Raw genomic sequence first — 22,933 nt, forward strand, 5'->3', positions numbered from 1 at the left:
TCTGATCTCACACTCTCTCATAGATAAAGTGGGTGCTTGCAGTGTGGGCACGATAGCTGTGACAGATCATGCGCCCATTGTTCTGACTGTTGGAATAGGAGAAGAAAGAGAAAATGCAAATGTTGGCGAATGAACACCAGCCTCTTACAGGACAAGGCGTTTTGTGAATTCCTTAAAACACACATTACGATATTCTTTGAAACAAACAAACAATAGTGCGAAACAGGTATATGTCCGGGAAGTTTTTAAAGCTTACATACGTGGAGTAATTATACAACGATTAGCTACTATTAAGAAATTAGAACTGAATATTCCCTGTACAGGCTAAAGCAGAGATGGTACGAATCAGGTGAAAAGGCAGGAAAACTGTTGGCCAGTCAACTGAAATCTAGAGAAAAACATTGGCAAGTAGGTGGAATCAGAAATAAGGCGGGCAAGCTGATTTACCAATCATAAAGAAATAAGCAATATATTTCGAGACTTCTATCAGGAACTTTATACACTGCTCAAAAAAATAAAGGGGACACTTAAACAACACAATGTAACTCCAAGTCAATCACACTTCTGTGAAATCAAACTGTCCACTTAGGAAGCAACACTGATTGACAATAAATTTCACATGCTGTTGTGCAAATGGAATAGACAACAGGTGGAAATTATAGGCAATTAGCAAGACACCCCCAATAAAGGAGTGGTTCTGCAGGTGGTGACCACAGACCACTTCTCAGTTCCTATGCTTCCTGGCTGATGTTTTGGTCACTTTAGTGGTAGCATGAGACGGAGTCTACAACCCACACAAGTGGCTCAGGTAGTGCAGCTCATCCAGGATGGCACATCAATGCGAGCTGTGGCAAGAAGGTTTGCTGTGTCTGTCAGCGTAGTGTCCAGAGCATGGAGGCGCTACCAGGAGACAGGCCAGTACATCAGGAGACGTGGAGGAGGCCGTAGGAGGGCAACAACCCAGCAGCAGGACCGCTACCTCCGCCTTTGTGCAAGGAGGAGCACTGCCAGAGCCCTGCAAAATGACCTCCAGCAGGCCATAAAGGGAACATAAGTGTTCCCTTTATTTTTTTGAGCAGTGTACTTCAGACAGTCCTTTAGATATGCAGTTTCACTCAGGTTGAAACTGAGTGAAAAACATGGTTGTTGTGGATCTTGTTTCGAAGCCAAACCGAACGAAATCGACAATGCTGGTGATGATTATTTCAACGCATTTAAGACATGGCATGTAGAACACACAGCCTACTAGCCTACCACATATTACGCACAGCAGAAAAACATTTTAAGAAAAAATATATTTAAGATGTCTTTGGAACATAATTGGTCTACTCCAAAAATTAAATAAACTCTAGTAATTTCGTTTGAGTGTGGAATGTATTATTATGCTTACTGGGTGGACTGGTTACCTTATGCTATGCTCCAAACTTTATATCCATGAGTCTGGAAGAGAACATATAGGCCTAGGCGATGCTGTTGGTTCATTGATTGATTGTGCAGGGAGGCTTAAAGAGTATAGTTAGCCTACAATTACAGGGAATTTGTATTTGATTTTGAATAGCCTAGTAAAAGGGCATTTTTTATAATTTCATAATTAATAGGCTGCCACTTTACCTTTAGCTACAGAATATGATGGTTGCCACTAAAAGAGGATGATCACAGCTTTCTACTGCTACTATATTTATTTCTCAGCTGCTAATATTAATCACATTTCTCTGCTGTAAAACCGGAGTATCCTACCCGGCATGGTTGAAACTGTGGGAAAGCGCAGCCTCCATTCGCTATTCGAGTACATGCCCTTGTTCCTGCCCATTTGATAATGGCCTATTCTAAATCAGAACTCATTTCACATATTAGCAAAGACAAGGTTAAATTGAGAATAGTGAGAATATTATCACTTTGATAAGAGAACAGCGTTTGGCAGGCAAGCTTATTTTATTTATTTTTTAAATCATCGCTATAGCAGCATAATGTAGCCCGTATACAGTATGTTTTGATTTCTAAGACGTTCTAAGGTTTGTATCATTCACAACTAAAGTTGCCAAATAAAACTTATAGGACCTGTTTCAAAGGATCACTTTTACTCTCAACAGAGCTCATATGCTCACTCGGGAAAGGGGAAAATATCCTTTCTATTTTATTCAGCTAAGTTCAATTATATTCTTCTTACTATAAAATAATCTAAAATAATGGCATGGTATTTATAAGAATATCTTGTCTGCTAAATAAACTCGTCTACAGCCTAGACTTCCATTGGCATGGCGCATAGCCAGATAACACACAGTAGGCCGACTCAGAATATGCTATTCTGTTTTTCTGAAATACATTTTCTTCATATCATAGTGTTTCTTTAGATCTGCCTAAAATAAATAATGGATTTATTGTGACGGTGTGTATTACATTTTTTTTAATGTAGATCTTCCGTCATCGGCTTGTATGCGTAAAGGCCTAGAGATGCTAAACGTGTTTATGTTAATTAACGGTCAATTACCGTGAGACCGGCAGACATTTACATGACCGTTACCGTCTGACAAAATTCCATGACCACCACAGCCCTAGTATACACACTCAAGCAGAAACACATACAGAAACTCATGTGCTGACACACACACACACACACACACACACACACACACACACACACACACACACACACACTCTGTCTCTGACACACATAGTCCCAAACACACAGAAACATTTTCTTGCACACACACATACATAATAACACACACGGAAACACTGAGTGTGTATGCATGCCCACTGCCCACACTTACGCAACCGCACAGGTTTAAATCAGATACTCCAAATACATTCTACTCAACAGATTCTACAGAAAGTAAAGAGGAGATATGTGGATTATCTAGGATTTATGACTAAGGAAGGGTGAAAAGGGGGATAGAGGTAGAGGCAGAGAAAGGGCTGGGGTGGGGTGAAGGAGATGGATCAGACAGAGAGAAGGGGGGGTAAATAATAGGGGTGGGGATACAGGGGTAAGTGGAGGGGTAGGGTAGTAGGTAGTCTTTGTTCAAATATTTGATTACATGTTCCCCGACAGACAGATGGGTGCTTGTATGAGTTATGAGAACACACCCTCAACGCAAAGCCGTCTTCACTGAAATTTTCAAACTCTCCCTGACCGAGTCTCTAATACCTAGATGTTTCAAGTAGACCACCATACTCCATGTGCCCATGAAAGCGAAGGTAACCTGCCTAAATGACTACCGCCCCGTAGCACGTCGGTAGCGATTAAGTGCTTTGAAAGGCTGGTCATGGCTGACATCAACACCATCATCCCGGAAACCCTAGACCCACCTCAATTCGCATACCGCCCCAACAGATCCACAGATGACGCAATCTCAATCGCACTCCACACTGCCCTTTCCCACCTGGACAAAAGGAACACTTATGTTAGAATGCTGTTCATTGACTACAGCTCAGCGTTCAACAACCATAGTGCCCACAAAAGCTCATCACTAAGCTAAGGACCCTGGGACTAAACGCCTCCCTCTTCAACTGGATCCTGGACTTCCTGATGGGCCGCCCCCCAGGTGGTAAGGGTAGGCAACAACACATCTGCCACGCTGATCCTCAACACTGGAGCACCAAGTCTTAGTCTAAAAGGCTCCTCACCAGCTTCTACCCCCCAAGATTGCTGAACAATTAATCAAATGGCCACCTGGACTATTTACATTGACTCCCACTTTGTTTTTACACTGCTGCTACTCGCTGTTTATTATCTATGCGTAGTCACTTTACCTCTACCTACCGGCACCCCCTGTATATAGCCTCGTTATTGTTATTTTATTTTGTTACTTTGTATTTTATTTTATTTAGTAAATATTTTCTTAACTCTGTCTCTTGAACTGCATTGTTGGTTAGGGGCTTGTAAGTAAGCATTTCACGGTAAGGTCTACACCTGTTGTATTCGGCGCTTGTGTCATACAGTTTGATTTGACGACGCATATCTAGCTGCAAAGCCCCTCACGTGATGAGGGCAGCTCCGATACTGTGTGTCAGTCGGCACATCTGCTACACGCTAGTACACCAACCACCTACCTGCATGTTCAGAGGTGTACATTCGTTTTTATTGACCAGCGTGTAGTGCAGGGGTTAACTACACAGAGCATCCTAGACAGAGGAGATTAAACGTTCTTAGGTGATGAAGGACTTCACACAGTGGTCTACAATTATTTTCTTTTCGGGGGGGGGGGGGGGGTAAAAAGAGTGATGTCATGTTTGGGTTTCAGGCGAGGCCATCGTGGCTGTGTTAACCGTCGGTACACGTTCGATGAGAGCTTTTCTCACACTGCTCAAAGCCAGTCTCGTAGTCTATGTTTAGCTGCAGTATCTCAACTCATGGTTGTTCAAGGTCGCTGGTTCTACCTTGTCTCTCTTTTTTATATCACAATTGGGCGGAGTCTATCATCACCCAGATACCACTTCTCTCTGTCTCCCCACTGTCTCTCCGTCCCACGCATTCCCCTTCGACCCTCCACGCACTAAGAAGACACTCTGTCTTAGTTCTTGGACACCGGAGAGAATAGACACGGTTCATGTGTCGGGGAAAAGAGGTACTCAAGAGCCACGGAGTCAATGCTGTAGCTTTAGCATTGTTAGCATCCAGCCTCCCTAGCCATGGCGTCCAGCAGACCATACCCCAGAGCGGGCACAGAGGGCATCTGGCTCCCCCTGAACCACTACCCTTCCAGGAGGAGAAGCCATCCGGCACCGCCACTCAGAGGGGACCTGGGAGACCCTGTCGACCCAAGCTCTAGTGTGGACACATCTATTAGAGAGGTGTGAGAGGATTTAAGCCGGATTTAGAGGATTTCTGGTGTCGCCTTTTTGAGACATTTTGAAGTTGTGCGACTGACAGAGTTGGTTATTATGATATGTCGCATTTGCTGTTTTTCGTTTTTTTTTTTTTGCTTTGACTTCCTAGTTTTTAACTGGAATGTAGGCTAATCAACGCACCGAAAAAGCTGTTGGTTTTGAGATGTTGTAACTGTTGTTATTCGGTAACTTGGCTTGGATTCCTGGCAGTTGCTTTTGTCTTATCTGCCGCTAGTTCTGTCCTTGAAGCAGGTCATCTGAGAGTGCAGCTACTGTTGCGCTCATCACTCTCATGCTTCGACAGTAACCGCTTCTGAAGGATCTTTGGCCGTCCAATCTAAGTTGAACTATAACATAGCCTCTTTGAACCTCTAAGTAGAATTATAAACTGGGTGGGTCGAGCCCTGAATGCTGATTGGCTGACAGCCGTGATATATCAGATCGTATACCACGGGTATGAAAAAACATTTATTTTTTCTGCTCTAATTACGTTGGTAGCCAGTTTATAATAGCAATAAGGCACCTCGGGGGTTTGTGATATATGGCCTATATACCACGGCTAAGGGCTGTGTTCAGCCTAAGAACAGCCCTTAGCCGTGGTATATTGGCCATTTACCACACCTCCTCTGGCCTTATTTCTTAAGTATAGTTTGACATATTCTAACATGTGTTATTTCCCTGTGCAGGCTCACCTGGTGGCAGCGTTTGAACAGAGCCTGGGTAACATGACCATCAGACTGAAGAGTCTCACTATGACCGCTGAGCACAAGGTGAGGCATGTCATAGCATAGCATGACATAATTGAAGGCAGAATTTAATTATGTTCATCTCGGCCAAGGAAAACCAAAATATAAAAAATGTGATCGCGTATATGAACTTTTAGATACATGACTGTTAGTTGCATGTTGTTGTAATGTTCTAAATGCGCTTTCCCTGCAGGACTGTGAGCTGAACGAGCTGAGGAAGAACATTGAGCTGCTGAAGAAACAGAACAACGTGGCCCAGGCCGCCATCAACGGAGTCATCAACACACCTGAATTCACCTGCAAACAGAACAGGACAGGTAAGGAGAACCGAACCACAACCATAGCAATAACACCAACAACCTCTTGTCTACTGTACCCTTAAAGGTACAGTAGACTCAGATAAATTTCCACGAGCAGCACCACAGATCCACTATATATACAAAGGTATGTGGACACCTCTTCAAATTAGTGGATTCGGCTATTTCAGCCACTCCCGTTTCTGACAGTTGTATAAAATTGAGCACACAGCCATGCAATCTCCATAGACAAACATTGTCAGTAGAATGGCCTGTACTGAAGAGCTTCTTTCAAATATTTTGTAGATTGCAAATTGACCGCAAGAAGCCCAAACATATATTTGACTAAAACATAATATTTTCACACCTAGCTTACATTTGTATACGATCACAGATACAGTGCATTCGGAAAGTATTCAGACCCCTTGACTTTTTCCTCATCAATCTACACACAATACCCCATAATGACAAAGCAAAAACTGTTTTTTAGAAATTTTTATAAAAAGCTGAAATATCACATTTACATAAGTATTCAGACCCTTTACTCAGTACTTTGTTGAAGCACCTTTTTCAGCGATTACAGCCTCGAGTCTTCTTGGGTATGACACTAAAAGCTTCGCACACCTGTATTTGGGGAGTTTCTCCCATTCTTCTCTGCAGATTCTCTCAAGCTCTGTCAGGTTGGACGGGGAGTGTCGCAGCACAGCTATTTTCAGGTCTTTCCAGAGATGTTCGATCGGGTTCAAGACCAGGGTCTGGCTGGGCCACTCAAGGACATTCAGACACTTGTCCTGAAGCCACTCCTACGTTGTCTTGTCTGTGTGCTTATGGTCGTTGTCCTGTTGCAAGGTGAACCCACGCCCCAGTCTGAGGTCCTGAGCACTCTGGAGCATGTTTTCTTCAAGGATCTCTCTGTACTATGCTTTATTCATCTTTCCCTTGATCCTGACTAGTCTCCCAGTCCCTGCTGCTGAAAAACATCCCCACAGCTTGATGCTGCAACCACCATGCTTCACCGTAGGGATGGTGCCAGGTTTCCTCCAGATGTGACGCTTGGCATTCAGGCCAAAGAGTTCAATCATGGCTTCATCAGATCAGAGAATTTTGTTTCTCATGGTCTGAGAGTACTTTAGGTGCCTTTTGGCAAACTCCAAGCGTGCTGTCATGTGCCTTTTACTGAGGAGTGGCTTCCGTCTGGCCACTCTACCATAAAGGCCTGATTGGTGGAGTGCTGCAGAGATGGTTGCTCTTCTGGAAGGTTCTTCCATCTCCACGGAGGAACTCTGGAGCTCCTTCAGTGACCATCGGGTTCTTGGTCAACTCCCTGATCAAGGCCCTTCTCCACCATTTGCTATGTTTGGCCGGGTGGCCAACCTTTCCAAATCATGTCCAATCAATTCAATTGACAACTGGTGGACTCCAATCAAGTTGTTGAAACATCTCAAGGATGATCAATGTAAACAGGATGCACCTGAGCTCAACTTCGAGTCTCATAGCAAAGGGTCTGAATACTTTTGTAAATAAAGTATTCGTTTTTATTTTTCATACATTTGCAAAAATGTCTAAACATGTTTCACTTGGTCATTATGGGGTATTGTGTGTAGATTGAGGAGGAAAAATATTTATTTCATCCATTTTAGAATTAGGCTGTAACGTAATAAAATGTGGGAAAAGTAAATGGGTCTGAATACTTTCCGAATGTGCTGTATCTGTCTATTATACATGGGAATACTTTAGAACAGATTTCCAAAATGAAAGTCTTATGTCCCAAACTTGCTCAGAAAACTTGGGGGGAACAAATAAAATCACCCGCGTCCCACCAGTTGGGGAACCCTGCACTATGCTCTTTATTTTATGCATCTACATCATATCACTGACTCTACCTTGAAGCTTACACCTGGCAAGGGAAAAGGTGAACTTATAGACTTCTCCCAATGCTGTGATACTGTATTATTTCTGAGTCTTTAAAGCAAGTCTCTGTCTCCCAACCTCCCCCCTCTCCTCCCCTCTTTCTCAGGTTCTTTCTCAGGTGGTGGTGGTAGTAATGGCAGCCCCCTGCAGCAGCAGCAGCAGCAGCCAGACCTACGGATGAGGAGACAGCACTCGTCAGACAGCGTCAGCAGCATTGCCAGTGCAACCAGCCACTCCAGTGTGGGATCCAACATGGACTCCGACGCTAAGAACAAGAAGAAGAACAAGAAGAACTGGGTATGTACTTTCGTAGACATGCACAAGCGCACACTCACACTCACACATGCACATTACACACGCACGCACACACACACAGGCACACACTGGAACTGAGTATGATCATGATCACTCACTAACACACAAACATATCTTACGCCAAATGAAATCTAACAGCTTGTATTTAGGTTTGTCTCTGTCTCACTTGTTTCGTCTCTCTCTAGATCTACAATTGTAGGGGTTTTGTGAAATAGAGAAACGCAGAACATATTCGAATATTTTCCATTTCCTGTTGATACAGGAAGTTAACGTTGTTCCATTTCTTGTTGTGTTCCCTCTTGCTCCTTGTTGCTGACAGATCGTGTCTTGCACAGGAGGACAGTTTGAAGATGATGATGTATGCATCCTATTTGTGTTTAGGTTACTATAGACGCTTTTAGGCTGTGTGCCTTTATGTTGATATCTGTAGGCAACAAAATAGTGATCAACCTGAAAGCTTTCGTGCCAAGTAATTGTATGTGTACCGCTTCAAAGATGCTGGATGGAAACAGCTACGCTTGCGACTCTAACGATACTACTAGACTCTGTTTTGTTGCCTACATCTACAGTATCTTGATAAGCTGATTGTTTGCTGTAAGCGCTGCTTTCATACCCAGTGTGTCACTGCTGTAGTGTCTGTAGCAAATCTATCTCCTAGTCGATCCTCCGGACTTGGGCTCAATTCCAATAACATTTCAGAAATTGTATTATATACCAATAGAGGAATTTGGTTTCCAACGGGATTTGAAATGGAATTGAGCCCCACTCTAATTGCTTCATGGTATTGGCTGCTATTGAACCTGTCTAGACCCTAGGGATTTGTGTTCCTATCCTCTTTTTCCCATAGATGCAATAACATTGAAGTGACCCTTCAGTGACCCCCCCCAATCACAGCATTGGCTTTAGCTTTGAATTTCTATATTTGTAGCTCTATAGATGTATCATCGAATACTCCTGTCCCAATCCCAATCCGCTTTGTGTCGACGGGTGTACTGTCTATATAGGCAGTGTCAACAAGCGAAAGTCACGTGACATAAGATCTAGTGATAATGAGCTATTCTCAGAGAGCCCGTGGTTCTCGCGTGCGTTTTGCACAGACAATAGGTGGTCCTTTGATCATTTGCGGATTGGATAAGCCATATGTGGTAGGGTGTATGTATGTAGGGTGTATGTATGTGGGCTGTCTGTGAGGTATCATGGTAAGAAGGGTAGTGGACCGTAAAATGAGCCTCCTATTAGAAGGACATCAGTCTGAACCAATGTGGGTTGAAGCAAATGGATTCAGTATCTTATGGTGCCGAACGGTTGCATTCCTATTCGAGTGCGTACATTCTATTTGAATTGCCTTCCATTCTGTACCCTGTTCAGAGATTCTAATGATACAAGTTCTAGAATTGTAGATTGCGCTCCCGATTCCTAAGATTTTACTTTTGACATCCCTGAGAGCATTTTCCACAGTGCACTTTCTGTAGCCTCCACTGAACGCTGGCTATGTCCCTACCACTAACACGCTCACACACTCCCCACTGAACCTCTGCTGTTTTGTGTCTCTCTCTGTCTTCCTCTGTGCTATCGCTTCATATGGCAGGTCTATGAGGTAAGAGTGGATAAAAATACAAAAAAACGAAAGGCATCTTAACCTCGAGCTAACCTTAACCTAGCCCCCTGCACTCTGTAGGTTACTAACACAATCCCTCTCCTTCCTCTCCTGTCCTCAATCATCCCTCTGCTTTCTTCTCCAGTCGTGTTCTTTATCCCGACTCCTTTCCCGATGTGACTTTGAGTCTGCTCTGAAACAGAAACGTAATATAAGGCTCAATTCTAATGCGACCATTTCACGGTAATCGTGTAGCAAACATACTGTACCGTTTTAGCTGTACGCTCAAGTTACATGAAACTGGTAGTCTCCACGACAGCCTTAGGTGCTCTTTTTCTAGTCCTATTCACTGCAGTGTAGTTAGATCTCTCTACAGTCTACAGTGCATTATACAGTTATACACACACAGTAGGTGGGGTTAGTGGACTGGATGTCTGTAACCACACACACACACACACACACAGTAACCACCTGACAGTGATTAATTTGTGTTTAGAGCATAAGCTCAAGTCACGGCCTCCCTATAGCACTAGTACTTTCCCTTTGCTTCTCCTTCCCTTCTCTCTTTTCTTGATCTATTTCTAACTTACTCAGGCACTCCCCTCACAGCTGCCTTCCTCCGCTTTCCTCCTGCTTTCCCTTGCTCCCCGTCTGTTTTGGGAGCGTATCCTCACACTTCTCTCTCACACACACATACACTCACCCTCCACTCCTCTCTGTCTCTCTCCCGCCTGCAGTTGCGGAGCTCCTTCAAGCAGGCGTTCAGTAAGAAGAAGTCTCCCAAGTCCGCCTCGTCCCACTCTGACATAGAGGAGATGACAGACTCCTCCCTCCCCTCCTCCCCCAAACTCCCCCACAATGGATCCACAACCTCCTCCAACATGCTCAGGAACTCGCAATCCAACTCACTGTACGTATACGGTGCGGTGTGTGCGTGCGTGCGTGCGTATGTGTGCTCGTGTCTAGTGTGAGAGAGAGAGAGAAAATGTACAAGTTATATCAATGAGCATCTGTGTGTAGGCTGTCGGACTGTCTGGACGGTGAGGCAGAGACGGTGATGCAGCTCCGCAGCGAGCTCAGGGAGAAGGAGATGAAGCTGACAGACATCCGCCTTGAGGCTCTCAGCTCAGCCCACCAACTGGACCAGCTCAGAGAGGCCATGAACCACATGCAGGTAACACACCCACACACGGTGAAACGTGTGCGCACACACACACACACACTGCTTTGTGGACCGACTGTTGCTATGTCTTCGGGTGTTTTCTCTCAGGGGGAGATAGAGAAACTGAAGGCAGAGAATGACCGTCTGAAGCTGGAGAGTACGGGGAGCAGCAGAGCCCCCTCCCAGGCCTCCATTTCCTCCTCGCCCCCTCACCATACACACACCCCTACACCAGGGCCTGGCCTGTGCCAGCACAGCATCAACCTCACTGAGTCCACCAGCCTGGGTGAGAACAACATGTTTTGATGTGGGTATCTGTACAGTTGAGTAAATGTGTGAGCATGTGTTTTAAGTGTGTGTACGTCTGTATTTGTGTTTGGGTATGATTGCCTTTGAGAGTGAGTTAGCCTGATTGTCTTTTTTTGAATGGGCGTATGTATGAGTGACTCTTCTCTCCCTCTCTCCTCTCAGACATGTTGTTGGATGATACAGTGGGAGATGGAGTGATGAGGAAAGAGGGACGACACGTGAAGATAGTGGTCAGTCTGGATGAGGACCTCGCCCAAGAGGCCAGGGCTCGCCACTTCCTGATTGGCTGTATCGGTGTGAGTGGTAAAACCAAGTGGGACATCTTGGACGGGGTGGTCCGCCGCCTCTTCAAGGTAAACACGTGAATGAATGACTTAATTCGTGAATAAAGGCTTCGTTAGGAAAATGACTGTGAAAACTGTTAAATCTCTGTGGATTGATGAGGAATTGAAAAATGGTATGGTTGAGAGGGATGAGGCAAAAGGAATGGCAAATAAGTCTGGCTGCACAACCGATTGGCAAACGTCTTGCAAATTGAAAAATCACGTGACTAAACTGAATAAAAAGAAGAAGAAACTACACTATGAAACAAAGATAAATTAAATAAGGAATAATAGTAAAAAGCTTTGGAGCACCTTAAATGACATTTTGGGCAAAAGGGCAAACTCGGCTCCATCATTCATTGAATCAGATGGCTCATTCATCACAAAACCAACTGATATTGCCAACTACTTTAATGATTTTTTCATTGGCTATATTAGCAAACTTAGGCATGACATGCCAGCAACAAGCGCCGACTCTACACATCAAAGTATATCTGGACCAAATTTTGAAAGACAAGCATTGTAATTTTGAATTCCGCAAAGTGAGTGTGGAAGAGTTGAAAACAATTATTGTTGTCTATCAACAATGACAAGCCACCAGGGTCTGACAACTTGGATGGAAAATGACTGATGATAATAGCAGACGATATTGCCACTCCTATTTGCCATGTTTTCAATTTAAGCCTAAGCCTTTACACCCCCTGCTATATTGTGGATAAAGGTGTTACCTGTAACAGAACACAGAGGGTATTCTTTAATTGGCTCAGAACAGGGCAGCACTGCTGGCCCTTGGATGTACACAGAGAGCTAATATTAATAATATGCATGTCAATCTCTCCGGGCTCAAAGTGTAGGAAAGATTGACTTCATCACTACTTGTATTTATGAGAGGTATTGACATGTTGAATGCACCGAGTTGTCTGTTTGAAATACTGGCGCACAACTCGGACACCCATGCATATCCCACAAGACATACCACAAGAGGTCTCTTCAGAATCCCCAAGTCCAGAACAGACTATGGGAGGCGCACAGTACTACATAGAGCCATGACTACATGGAACTCTATTCCACATCAAGTAACTGATGCAAGCAGTAAAATTTGATTAAAAAAAACACTTTATGGAACAGCGGGGACTGTGAAGCAACACAAACATAGGCACAGACACATGCATACACACACACTATAACATACGCACTATACACACATGTACACATGGATTTTGTACTGTAGATATGTGGTAGTGGAGGAGTAGGGGCCTGAGGGCACACGGTGTGTTGTGAAATCTGTGAATGTATTGTAATGTTTTCTAAAATAAACTGCCTTCATTTTGCTAGACCCCAGGAAGAGTAGCTGCTGCCTTGGCATTCATAGTAGGGTTGCATATCACCTAACCCTTGACCTTTGCCCTCGTGCTTCTGTAGGAGTACATCACCCATGTGGACCCAGTGAGCCAGCTGGGGCTGACCTGTGACAGTGTGGAGGGGTACAACATCGGGGATGTGCATCGTCATAGCAACACCAGCGCCGCTCACACCCCCGAGCTGCTGCCCTGCGGCTACCTGGTCGGGGACAGCGACACCATCAACATCAGGCTCAAAGGTAGGAGTGCGTGGTGTTTCTCTAAATGTGTGTATCTCTCCCTACAATCTGGTGTGTGTTGTGTACATGGGTTCCCCGTGTAAGCATGTTCCTCTCTCTCCCTCGCTCTCTCTCCCTCTCTAGGTGTGAGCAGTGAGAGTGTGGACTGCCTGGTGTTTGACACGCTGATCCCCAAGCCCATGCTGCAGCGCTACGTGTCTCTGCTGAGGGAGCACCGCCGTGTCATTCTCTCTGGCCCCAGCGGCACCGGTAAAACACACCTGGCTAATCGTCTGGCAAGACACCTGCTCCTGCTGGAGGGCCGACCCCTGACCCCTCACTCCGTTGTCACCTTTAACGTGGACCACAAGTCGAGCAAGGTACGTAGCTATGCCCTTGAAGCACCTCACGAAGCATGGGGCACCGACTGCCGAGACGACACTTTGTGTGATGTGACGATTAACTTGCCCTTTTTTTTCTGTTATATTAGACATGTATCTTGGAGGCAGAACTCGAAAAAGTGTGTCTATGTTAATAAAGCAACTCAACAGGGGTTTTGTGTGTTGAAAAAAGACTTGATGTGTAAACCTCCTCTGTCTGTCTCTCTGTCTCTGTCTCTCTCTAGGAATTGCGTCAGTACCTGTCAGGCCTAGCTGAGCAGTGCAGCAGTGACAGACCAGAGACAGAGAGCCCTCTAGTGGTCATACTGGATAACCTGCACCATGTCTCCTCTCTGGGAGAGATCTTCAATGGAGTGTTCAACTGCAAATACCAATGTTGGTGAGTACGCGCACACACACACACACACACACACAATTGTGTTTATTGTAAATGTGTTGATTTTCTGTATGTGTGTGTTCTCTCTGTTCCCAGCCCCTACATCATCGGTACTATGAGCCAGGCCACATCCTCTGCCCCCAACCTACAACTCCACCATAACTTCAGGTAGGCTAACTCAACAGTTCAATAGTAACTGAAATGAAACAGTAAAATGTTTCAATTTGAAATGCACTTTGCATGAGTCTTCGCTAGGTGGCAGCAACAGACTGGGCGGCGATCCATTGCCCTCTCTCCATTCCTTCCGAATGGAAAGATGGAGTGTCTTCATTGGCTGTATTCATGAATGAGTAACTAACCTATTAACTCCTCCTCTCTCTCTTGTTTGCATATGTGACCAGGTGGGTGCTGTGTGCCAATCACTTGGAGCCGGTGAAGGGCTTCCTTGGTCGCTATCTGAGGAGGAAGCTGATCGAGACGGAGATCGGCAGCCGCAAGCGTACCCTGGAGCTGGTACAGATCATCGACTGGATCCCTCGCGTCTGGCACCACCTCAACCGCTTCCTAGAGGCACACAGCTCCTCTGACGTTACCATCGGTAGGTAGAAAACACAAGGACGTCATAAACCAGCTATATGCCCCAATCCAAAATGAATGGAAAAGATAAGCACAGTAATTTTGAGATTTGTGGACTAATCTTGACATTAGGCAAATGTTGTGCTCGGAGAACATCTGACAAAAATATATTTTGGAATATGATGTGTTTTATGCATGTAATTGTGCTTTGGTCACAATATTCTCAATATTCATAACCTCATCTGGCCATAAACTCATTATCCAAATGAGGATTGGAAGGAAAGGCACTGTTTAACATCCATCTGACCTTTGACCTTTGCCTCCCCAGGGCCACGCCTCTTCCTGTCATGTCCCATGGATGTGGCTGGCTCCAGGGTGTGGTTCACTGACCTCTGGAACTACTCAATCATCCCCTACATGCTGGAGGCAATCAGAGAGGGACTGCAGGTAGGCTATAAACACACAAAGGCATGCAACACACACATGTACAACACATGCATGTGCATTCACACATGCACACTCAAACATATCAGTCACAAAAATAGAAAAAATATGCACACACACGCACTTGCATTATGTATGGCACTCACTGAGTTATGATATTATTATCATTCCTCTACATTGATACTTATAATGCTCTCTCCCCTCCATCCGTCTCCCTCTCTGTAGCTGTACGGCCGTAGGTCAGCGTGGGAGGACCCTGCATGCTGGGTGATTGACAGCTACCCCTGGTCAGCCACACCCACCACACCTGCTGATTGGCCCCCGTTGCTGCAGCTCCGCCCAGAAGATGTAGGCTTCGACGGTTACTCCGCCCCCAGGGAGGGCATCAGGAAGGAGCCGCCACAGAGCGACTGTGACGCAGACCCACTGGTGAGACACGTGCACGCAAATGCTCAAAACAGGTCAAGTGTACACATAACACACACACACACACACAAGCAGGCACTGCAGATCCAGGAGACAACACAGTCACACTCACGCTAACCTTTGATCCCTGCGTCTCCGTCCTCAGATGAATATGCTGATGAGGCTGAAGGAAGCAGCCACTTCCCCCAGCCCTCAGAGATACGACAGCGACTCTAATAGCAACAGTCGCCAACACGACATCCTGGACTCGACACTGGAGTCAACATTGTGATCCGACTCCTCCCCCTTCCTAAGAAGACAAAAATACATTCAGTTAACGTTTTTATGTTCAGTCAATACAACATTTCTTTTGAATGTGTTTTTCAAGCTCACGTCCACAAAAAATCAAGCCACTTTAATTGTCATATCAAGAACACTATGGGTGCAGGTCACCCAAAATGAGAGAAGAACTGAAGAGAAAAAAACAGGAGTGAAACAGAAAGCTGCTGCACTGTTCTATTTTTGCACCGTCATGGCCAACCGCTCTCCTACATCCAATCCTCATGTACCATTTAGACAAACAACTGACCTAAACCAGAATTTTACACTGTGCATCATCTTCATCATCTTCACCGTTTTCCTTATCAGCATCAGTACCATGCTCTCCTTATTTAAGAAAACATAGAGACTGCATCTTTGAGCCAAACCCACCACATCAGCAAGCCAGGCTCCTCGCGGCTCTTCCCCAGCTGCAGTGCTCCAAACTGGGCTACAGATTGAGCTACAGGCCCTTTCCTTTGGAGCATGGTGCTGGAGGTCTCATCTTCGTCATCTCCACAGAGACCAAATTCACTGGTTCCCAATGCCTCCTTATGCCCCCAATGACACACACACACCCATCACCATTCACCTGCCCCTACATGTGACTCCTTTTGTCCCAAACGGGTCGCCGTAGCATAAGTTTCTTCTCCAGACGAAAGTCTCTACTTTGGTGCTGGACTGAACTTAAATTAGGATGCCTTACTTTTTTTGTAACAGACTTGGTGCATTAGCTACTTTTTTAATTTAGTCTTTTTTGGCTGTAAACTTACAGGGCTTTAAGTCGACACTCTCTTTGCGTTGTGCCTAGGCAGGTGGGCTTGAAGAGCAACGTCGACTATCGTCATATCAAACACTAATGCCATGTTATTAAGAGGTTATTAGGGCTTGAAAAGGGAAAGGGACTTGTGGCTTCAATAACATGTAATGAATTGTATTACTCCCAATGCTGAGAAGTTTGTCAAAGTTTGCATATAACTTACTAAGGACAACTTGTGAGATGGAGAAGTACATTTGGTTGGTGCTCAAAGTACACATCATTTTGTAATGGGTATGTAATGAGTATGGGGGAATGTTTATTAAGGAATTGTTTTAATCTCTATACCTCATCTACCTTCTATACACCCCTTTACGCCTTGGCCATCTGTGTTGTCTGTTTTGGTCATGCGACGTGTGATTATTATTGTCATGACAACACGTTGAGTGAATATGTAACCATGTGTATATGCTGCTTTGTTTAAAGTCATTTTACTTGAGGTCATGTTTAAAAGGTACAAATGAGAGAGTACAAAATGGGAGAAGTTAAAGACTTCGAATGGTTCTGGCTTCAGGTCAAAACAGATTTTTTTCCCCTTGGCTTCAGAAATGTGTATATTGATTGTCCCCTTTCCTCCGAACCTTCACCCTAGGAGGAGAAGTGTGTTTTTTGGTCCAATTAGGTTATTTGTTTCCAGCATCGCTTCCATTTATCTTTCAGTGTTCTTAGTCATCAAACCTATGCAACGTTCATTTCGAACTCAAAATTGAAGCCAAGCCTTATGTCAGTTCTTTAAGGTTTTTCAGCACTGCCAAGAGATGTACAGCAAGTGAACAGATTTTGTGAATCATTTTTTTTGGGGGGGGGAGCTGGTACAGTCTTTGTTCATTTACAAATCAAATCAAATGTGTCTGTACTTTTGGAGAGTGTCTCTTGTCGTGGTAAATGCAAGCACAACAACAACAACATTTTTATGTGTTTGTCAGTCTGTATGTCCACCGGTGAAACAACCTGCTCGCTTTGAGAAGTTTGGATGGTGAAATGAATGGAGTTGCTGTTGAATTCACATGTTCTTAAAACTTAATGAATGTGTAGCCTTCTTTGCTATGTAAAAAAACAACAAACAAAAAAAAACATATGTAACATAACAGTGTAAATACTTGATTACCTTGCAACATTTTGATGACTTTTCTAGCCAATTTGTAACTACTTGAAAATGAGTATTTTGTGTACAGTCTCTTTTGCATCAGAGCAGGTGTGTTGAGTTTATCATCAATGTTCTCTCCAGAGCTTGGAGAACTGATTCTGAAGACCACTGTACTAGTCTTAAGTTATTTGTGATTCAATAAAAATCATGGTTATTTATTTATTAATGCAATGTGACTATCAATTATGGCTCTCTACTGACATAAACCTATCGATCTATTTGATGTTTTTTTTGTTGTTGTTCATTTCCATTTTGTAACAGAAGTTATACCATGTAACTGTTACATTTTATTTGGTATTTGTACAAAACATAGTGAAATATTAACACATATATATACACACACACACAGTACATTGAAATAACAAACTTAGTGAAATATTAACATATATATACACACACACAGTACATTGAATTAACAAATCCGTATAAATTATGCACGAAATGTCTACACTTTTCAATAAAAACTGTAAGTCCAGGTAACTCCATTTTCTTGGCATAAAATATCCATACAAATAGTTGTACAAAATACTGTACAATTGAAAGAGCTGTGCAAAACAGCAAATAATTTCTAAGTATATCCTATAAACAGGGACGGCTCCAGGCATAAGCGATATAAGCGGTCGCTAGGGCCCACTATATAATTTTTTGAACTCAGTCAGGTTCTCAACTTACTGTTGAGAGTTAGAATAGTAGAATACACAAGGTGCAAGTTTGAAATTTGGTTGTGCATCAGCAGCTTTCCTCTTGTTTTGTCAGTCACTGACAGTCACTCAATTAGCCATTCCTGCAAACAATTTTTAGATTGGTAAGTTAGTCTAGCCAGTCATCTAAACTTGTAGAAAATCATGGCCGAATCCCGACCGGGTCCAGAGCCCCATTAATCACTCTCACTCAGCTATCATTAACATGACAAGTAATGGCAAAATGAGTAGAATTTAATGACATTATTATAAAATGTCAATATTTTCTTTCCACACCATGGCAAAATTTGTAGAACTGCAGAAAAATTGCTTTAAAACTGCAAAAATGTCTTACAACTTCATGGGAAAATGAGTAGAATTGCATGAAATGTGTTATAAAATTGCCACATTTTCTTTCCACCCCATGGCAAAGTGTGTAGACCTGCTGAAAACTTTCTTTATAACTGCAACATTTTCAATTCGCCACTTGTCAAAATGTATAGAATTGAAGGAAATGTACTTTAAAACGCAGCTGTCAAGAGGGGGGCCACTAAAAAAAAATGCCCAAAAAGGCTAGAGCCGGCCCTTTCTATAAAATAAACCTTGCAGTTATTTTTAAAAGAAAGAATCATGGATGTAGCCTAAATTGATTTGACAGAAGTTGATTGTTTGAAAATATTGTGGAATATGAAATAAATACATTTCTAGTAGTTGGGTCTAAATTAAGGGATACAGCCTCTTGCAAACATGGTCGCATAGGATAACCATTTTATAAACATATCTTTGAGTTGTTATAAATCAATTAAGAAACGGTGATCTCTTCTTCATCCGATTCTGAGAATTCCGAGTGCTTGCTGGAGAGAGATGGCGACGAGAGGTTCGATCCGCCGCTGTTGGACAGCTCGTGCCCCGCTGCGGGGGAATGGCAAAGGCCAGGCGCGCCTCTAGCGCCGAATGGGTCCTCTTCCATCTCGTCCTCCTCCGCGGAGGACTTCTTGCCGACGTCGCTGAGGTCTGGGTGTGGGTTCGTTTTGGTGGGCAGGGTCTGCTCGCGACAACCTCCCGAAGACAGGAGCTCCCTCTCTTTAGAGTTCCTCCACTTCATTCTGCGGTTCTGGAACCAGATTTTAACCTGGCGAAGGAGAAGGAATAGTATAACCAGTTAGTTCGGTTTAAGTTTGTAGAGGTTGACTTTATTAGAGAGTTTCACTAATACAAACAGTATCAACTTTAGCATGCATATGCGTTAAGAGTAATTGCGCACGTATTACGCACAGCTTCGCCCTGTGCAAATAAAAGTAAATGATTTACCTGTGAGTCTTTGAGACCGAGCTTTGAGGCCAGCTTCTTCCTGTCTGGTTTGCTGATGTATTTCTGCTTCTGGAACATCTTCTCCAGAGCTTTGCGCTGCACGTCAGAGAACACTGCCCGTCTGAGCATCCCTCTCCTCGGCTTCCCTCTGCTGGCCAGCGGCCAAGAGAAGGTCCCGGGGATGGGCACGACGGATGAAGATGCTACAGAAGAGGAGAGGGGGGAAACGTTAATTCAACAAATAAACACTGTTCATTCATAAAACCACGCCAAAAAGTAGCAATAGGCTTAAAATAGACGTTAACCTCGGTCCCCTGGAAAGCTACTTCTTTAGCCAACTAGCCTACTTTTTTTACACTTGTGTACAAACTTTGCAATCTGTTATGATTGAATATGCTTCTCCCCTTTGGCCGCGGGATACATCTCCTTTTTGAGTGAAATGGCACGAGGTGACTAATTAGCACATTGGTCGGTCCCCAGGCGCATTGGTATGGTAAAGAGGCAGCGTATCCTTTAAGGAACCCCGCGAGGGCGGATAGAGGAGTTAATAAACCGTGAACGGTAATTGTGTAGTAATGAACTAACGCAGAAAAGACTCTGGACAGGCTGCGAAGGCCATATATTATCGCAACAAAAGGAGATTTACACTTTCAAACTAAACACCACTGCATACCTGAATACTGATGCCGAGGGGCCCAGGGTGCATTTTGTTTCTGCCCTCAAATCATTTTCATTAAATGAACACGAAAAGCTATTCAGGCCGCTCGAGCTGTTTTGTGGAGGTATTCAGCGCAGCCCATGAAAAGACTCCAACTCCATTATGGTTTGTCTGAATGAAAGCACGGACTAGCGACTTTATAGACTTTTCTAAGAGATTATGCTTTATCTCGCCCTGTTGATTGGCCCCAGAGTTTAAAAACTGAGAGACGAAGGGGGACGTGTAAAGGCATGGTGTGTTTTTCAGGTTAGGGATATAGTAAAACACTGAAATGTTTCAATGTGCACTGATTTGATTATTGTTCGTGCAAAGAATACTTATTTCCAAGCCTCTTAATTATAGCACACTTGCAAATGTATGCCTATCTGTAAACCTACCATTTGTGGCCAAATAACTTGGGCTAAGACTACCTCCATATCCACAACTCATGGTTGCACTTCCCATAATCAGGCACAACAACAAGCTATGTGGTCTTGTGAGAATATTGAGAGCTGTGAATGGCGCCTAATAGGGAAATTAGTGTATGACTGGTCCACGCCTCTTGCCCGCCTGGTAGAAGTCACTCTGGGGTGCGTGGGTGGCTTGCGCCGGGGGGAGCTGACCAAATTGGTCATGGTGCTGAAAGCATTGTTGGCAGCCAGTGGCCCAGTGCCCCTGCCCTGTGGGAAAACGCGGGACTGTGCGGAGGAGACTCCAAAATGACCTTAATGCATGAGACGGTGGGGGAACGAGCCCGACCCGCATCTCGCCTCGAAATTAAACCGTAATGATTTCGGATAATTGGTTAATTAGCATTTGGGGAACGGAGGGCTGTATTAGCGACCAGTGATCTCAGCTGCAAAGAAGTCAGTGCAAATGGAATCAATTCCACCCACCCACTCTGAAAGCGCTGAAAAGTTCACAAGCTAAGTGCCTATACAGGGCATTTGCAGAAAGCATTCAAAGCATTATTTCGAGTCCATTTGGAAAGTCGTTCAACGAAACATTTTGATATGAAAAGTTCTGAACGTTGTCCCAGCCGAGGGGTGAGTATCAACTGTGCGCAAAGTGCAATTCAACGGTGTCTGAACGTGCATGATGAGTTCTTTACCTGGGAAATATGTAGACCTGAAGAAGGCGGGGTGGAAGGATCCGTCGAAGTAGGGGAGAGAGAAGGCCTTGGGGTGCATACTGTGGTGGATGGCGGGGGGCAACGATGCTGTAGAGGAAAATAACGTGTCAGGGAACGCCAACAATCAAGGCAACACTCATGAAAAGACAAACATGTTTAATCTGTTTTACAATATGCTAAGTGTAAGAAACTGCTAAAATTACCAATTAGAAAGAAGGTACAACTTTCCCAACGTCACACTTACCGGTCTTTGGTGATGGTGCAAGGATTGCGCTGACTCCAAATTTAAGATAAGTTGGGTCTTTACTACTCGGTTGTGACGTTTTCGGAGAGCATGAGTCACGCGTCGAGGCAGTTGGAGAGACGATGCGCTCCTGTGGCATGGCACTGAAGGACATGGTTGTGGTGGTTGTCGCCGGGGAGACGCTTGCTGAGGGGAGCGTCCGGCTGAAGTGGTACTCCGCCGGCCTGCTTATCCGCAGCAGGTCCTCCACTAGAAAGCTGGAGTGGGTTGGAAACGCGTTCTGCAGAGACCGTTGGAGCGGCAAGGAGGCGGAGGGGCGGTAAAGGCCTGGGTACATCGCATTAGGCGCAAGGACGCTTGGGATCATCATGGTCCCGTCTGTAGTATAACGCAACACGAAACGATCTGTTGAAATACTCCGTCAAGAACAAGTGAGTATCTGATAGGTTCCAATCTGAATGACTAGCTTCACTCCTCTGGCCCCTCTACTCTGGGGAGAGGCGTTTTATAGCAGGCTGCCCCAAAGCTCCTTTCAGAACTGTCAGCCTTAACAATGAGGTTCAACAAAGTTCTCTACATGAGTCGCTTTCAAGCGCCGTCCCGGGATCGCTGATTGGCTAGAGAGTGCAATTTATGATTGGATTAGACTTCATAAGCAAGGAACACACAATGTCCCTTCCACAAAAGAGGCATAGTCATCAATTTTGCATATTGACCACGTTCCATTGAGGCCCTGCGATTGGGTTTTGTTTGGTGGAGACGCACGCAGGCTAATTAAAAAGCTATCCTAAAAGATTCAAACATAATTTGGAGCTTCTGAATGAGGGCTTAACCAGAAGAAGCAGCTATATTTATTCGGCTCCCCTGCTGTTTTTTAATGGATCAAAAGTCCTAATGAAAGCTATAGCCCACTAAAAATTACAATTGAATGCAGTTGAGTTTATACCACATTGCTTAGGCTATAATAACGCGATCATAACGACAACAACAACAATTAATTCGTATTACAACAACAAAATATAATGAATAAATATTGCATGAATGCATAAATAATATAGGCTATGAATATTGACAATCATTTTCACAATCATGACAACAACGATAGGCTAAGTCTAATCGCCATGGTTTCATTTAGCAACCTTTACAACTACCCTACTTTAAAATGGGAATTTACTTAGGAATATGTGGATTGCGTAAAATGTCCATTGGCTTCGTGTTTCTTCGGATTCTCAACACTCAATCTGGACCTCGTCATGGAATAATGTCTTAAACGGATTTCTGCTCTCGGAACGCTTTAACAGATGTGTTAAATATCAC

At 44.2% G+C, this 22,933-nt stretch overlaps 2 protein-coding genes across 3 annotated transcripts in view; one reads left to right on the forward strand and one right to left on the reverse strand.

Annotated features, from left to right (window-relative positions):
• Positions 1-17,712, forward strand: part of LOC139575060 (neuron navigator 2-like) — a 121,658-nt gene extending 103,946 nt beyond the window's left edge. Inside the window, exons 24-39 of one of the 2 annotated variants that reach the window (XM_071400030.1) lie at positions 5,517-5,600; positions 5,770-5,893; positions 7,890-8,080; positions 8,418-8,456; positions 10,433-10,605; positions 10,716-10,869; positions 10,966-11,143; positions 11,329-11,519; positions 12,912-13,089; positions 13,213-13,448; positions 13,694-13,848; positions 13,942-14,013; positions 14,247-14,443; positions 14,750-14,868; positions 15,091-15,294; positions 15,437-17,712. In XM_071400030.1, the coding sequence (XP_071256131.1) occupies positions 5,517-5,600; positions 5,770-5,893; positions 7,890-8,080; positions 8,418-8,456; positions 10,433-10,605; positions 10,716-10,869; positions 10,966-11,143; positions 11,329-11,519; positions 12,912-13,089; positions 13,213-13,448; positions 13,694-13,848; positions 13,942-14,013; positions 14,247-14,443; positions 14,750-14,868; positions 15,091-15,294; positions 15,437-15,562 (2,421 nt within the window). In that variant the 3' untranslated portion in view covers positions 15,563-17,712. The remainder of the gene's footprint in view (positions 1-5,516; positions 5,601-5,769; positions 5,894-7,889; positions 8,081-8,417; positions 8,457-10,432; positions 10,606-10,715; positions 10,870-10,965; positions 11,144-11,328; positions 11,520-12,911; positions 13,090-13,212; positions 13,449-13,693; positions 13,849-13,941; positions 14,014-14,246; positions 14,444-14,749; positions 14,869-15,090; positions 15,295-15,436) is intronic. The other variant, XM_071400031.1, reaches the window with a different exon arrangement.
• A 114-nt stretch (positions 17,713-17,826) lies between these two features.
• LOC139575062 (homeobox protein DBX1-A-like) lies at positions 17,827-22,148 on the reverse strand. Its single transcript, XM_071400034.1, has 4 exons — positions 21,617-22,148; positions 21,352-21,459; positions 19,544-19,746; positions 17,827-19,364 (listed from the first exon to the last, which is right to left on the reverse strand). The coding sequence occupies exons 1-4, from the start codon at positions 21,984-21,986 to the stop codon at positions 19,035-19,037; spliced, it is 1,011 nt and encodes a 336-aa protein (XP_071256135.1). The 5' UTR covers positions 21,987-22,148; the 3' UTR covers positions 17,827-19,034.
• Between the last annotated feature and the right edge of the window lie 785 nt (positions 22,149-22,933).

The sequence above is a fragment of the Salvelinus alpinus genome, chromosome 5, assembly GCF_045679555.1.
Source record: "Salvelinus alpinus chromosome 5, SLU_Salpinus.1, whole genome shotgun sequence".
NCBI classification, from domain to species: Eukaryota; Metazoa; Chordata; class Actinopteri; order Salmoniformes; family Salmonidae; genus Salvelinus; species Salvelinus alpinus.

Bases quoted from the DNA above. Each gene is read 5' to 3' on its own strand.
- LOC139575062 (XM_071400034.1), bottom strand. From the start codon at position 21,986: ATGATGATCCCAAGCGTCCTTGCGCCTAATGCGATGTACCCAGGCCTT. The intron at 21,460-21,616 runs GTAAGTGTGACG...TTTCCTCTACAG, and splicing joins TGCACCATCACCAAAGACCG to CATCGTTGCCCCCCGCCATC. The intron at 19,365-19,543 runs GTAAATCATTTA...CTCCTTCGCCAG, and splicing joins TCGGTCTCAAAGACTCACAG to GTTAAAATCTGGTTCCAGAA.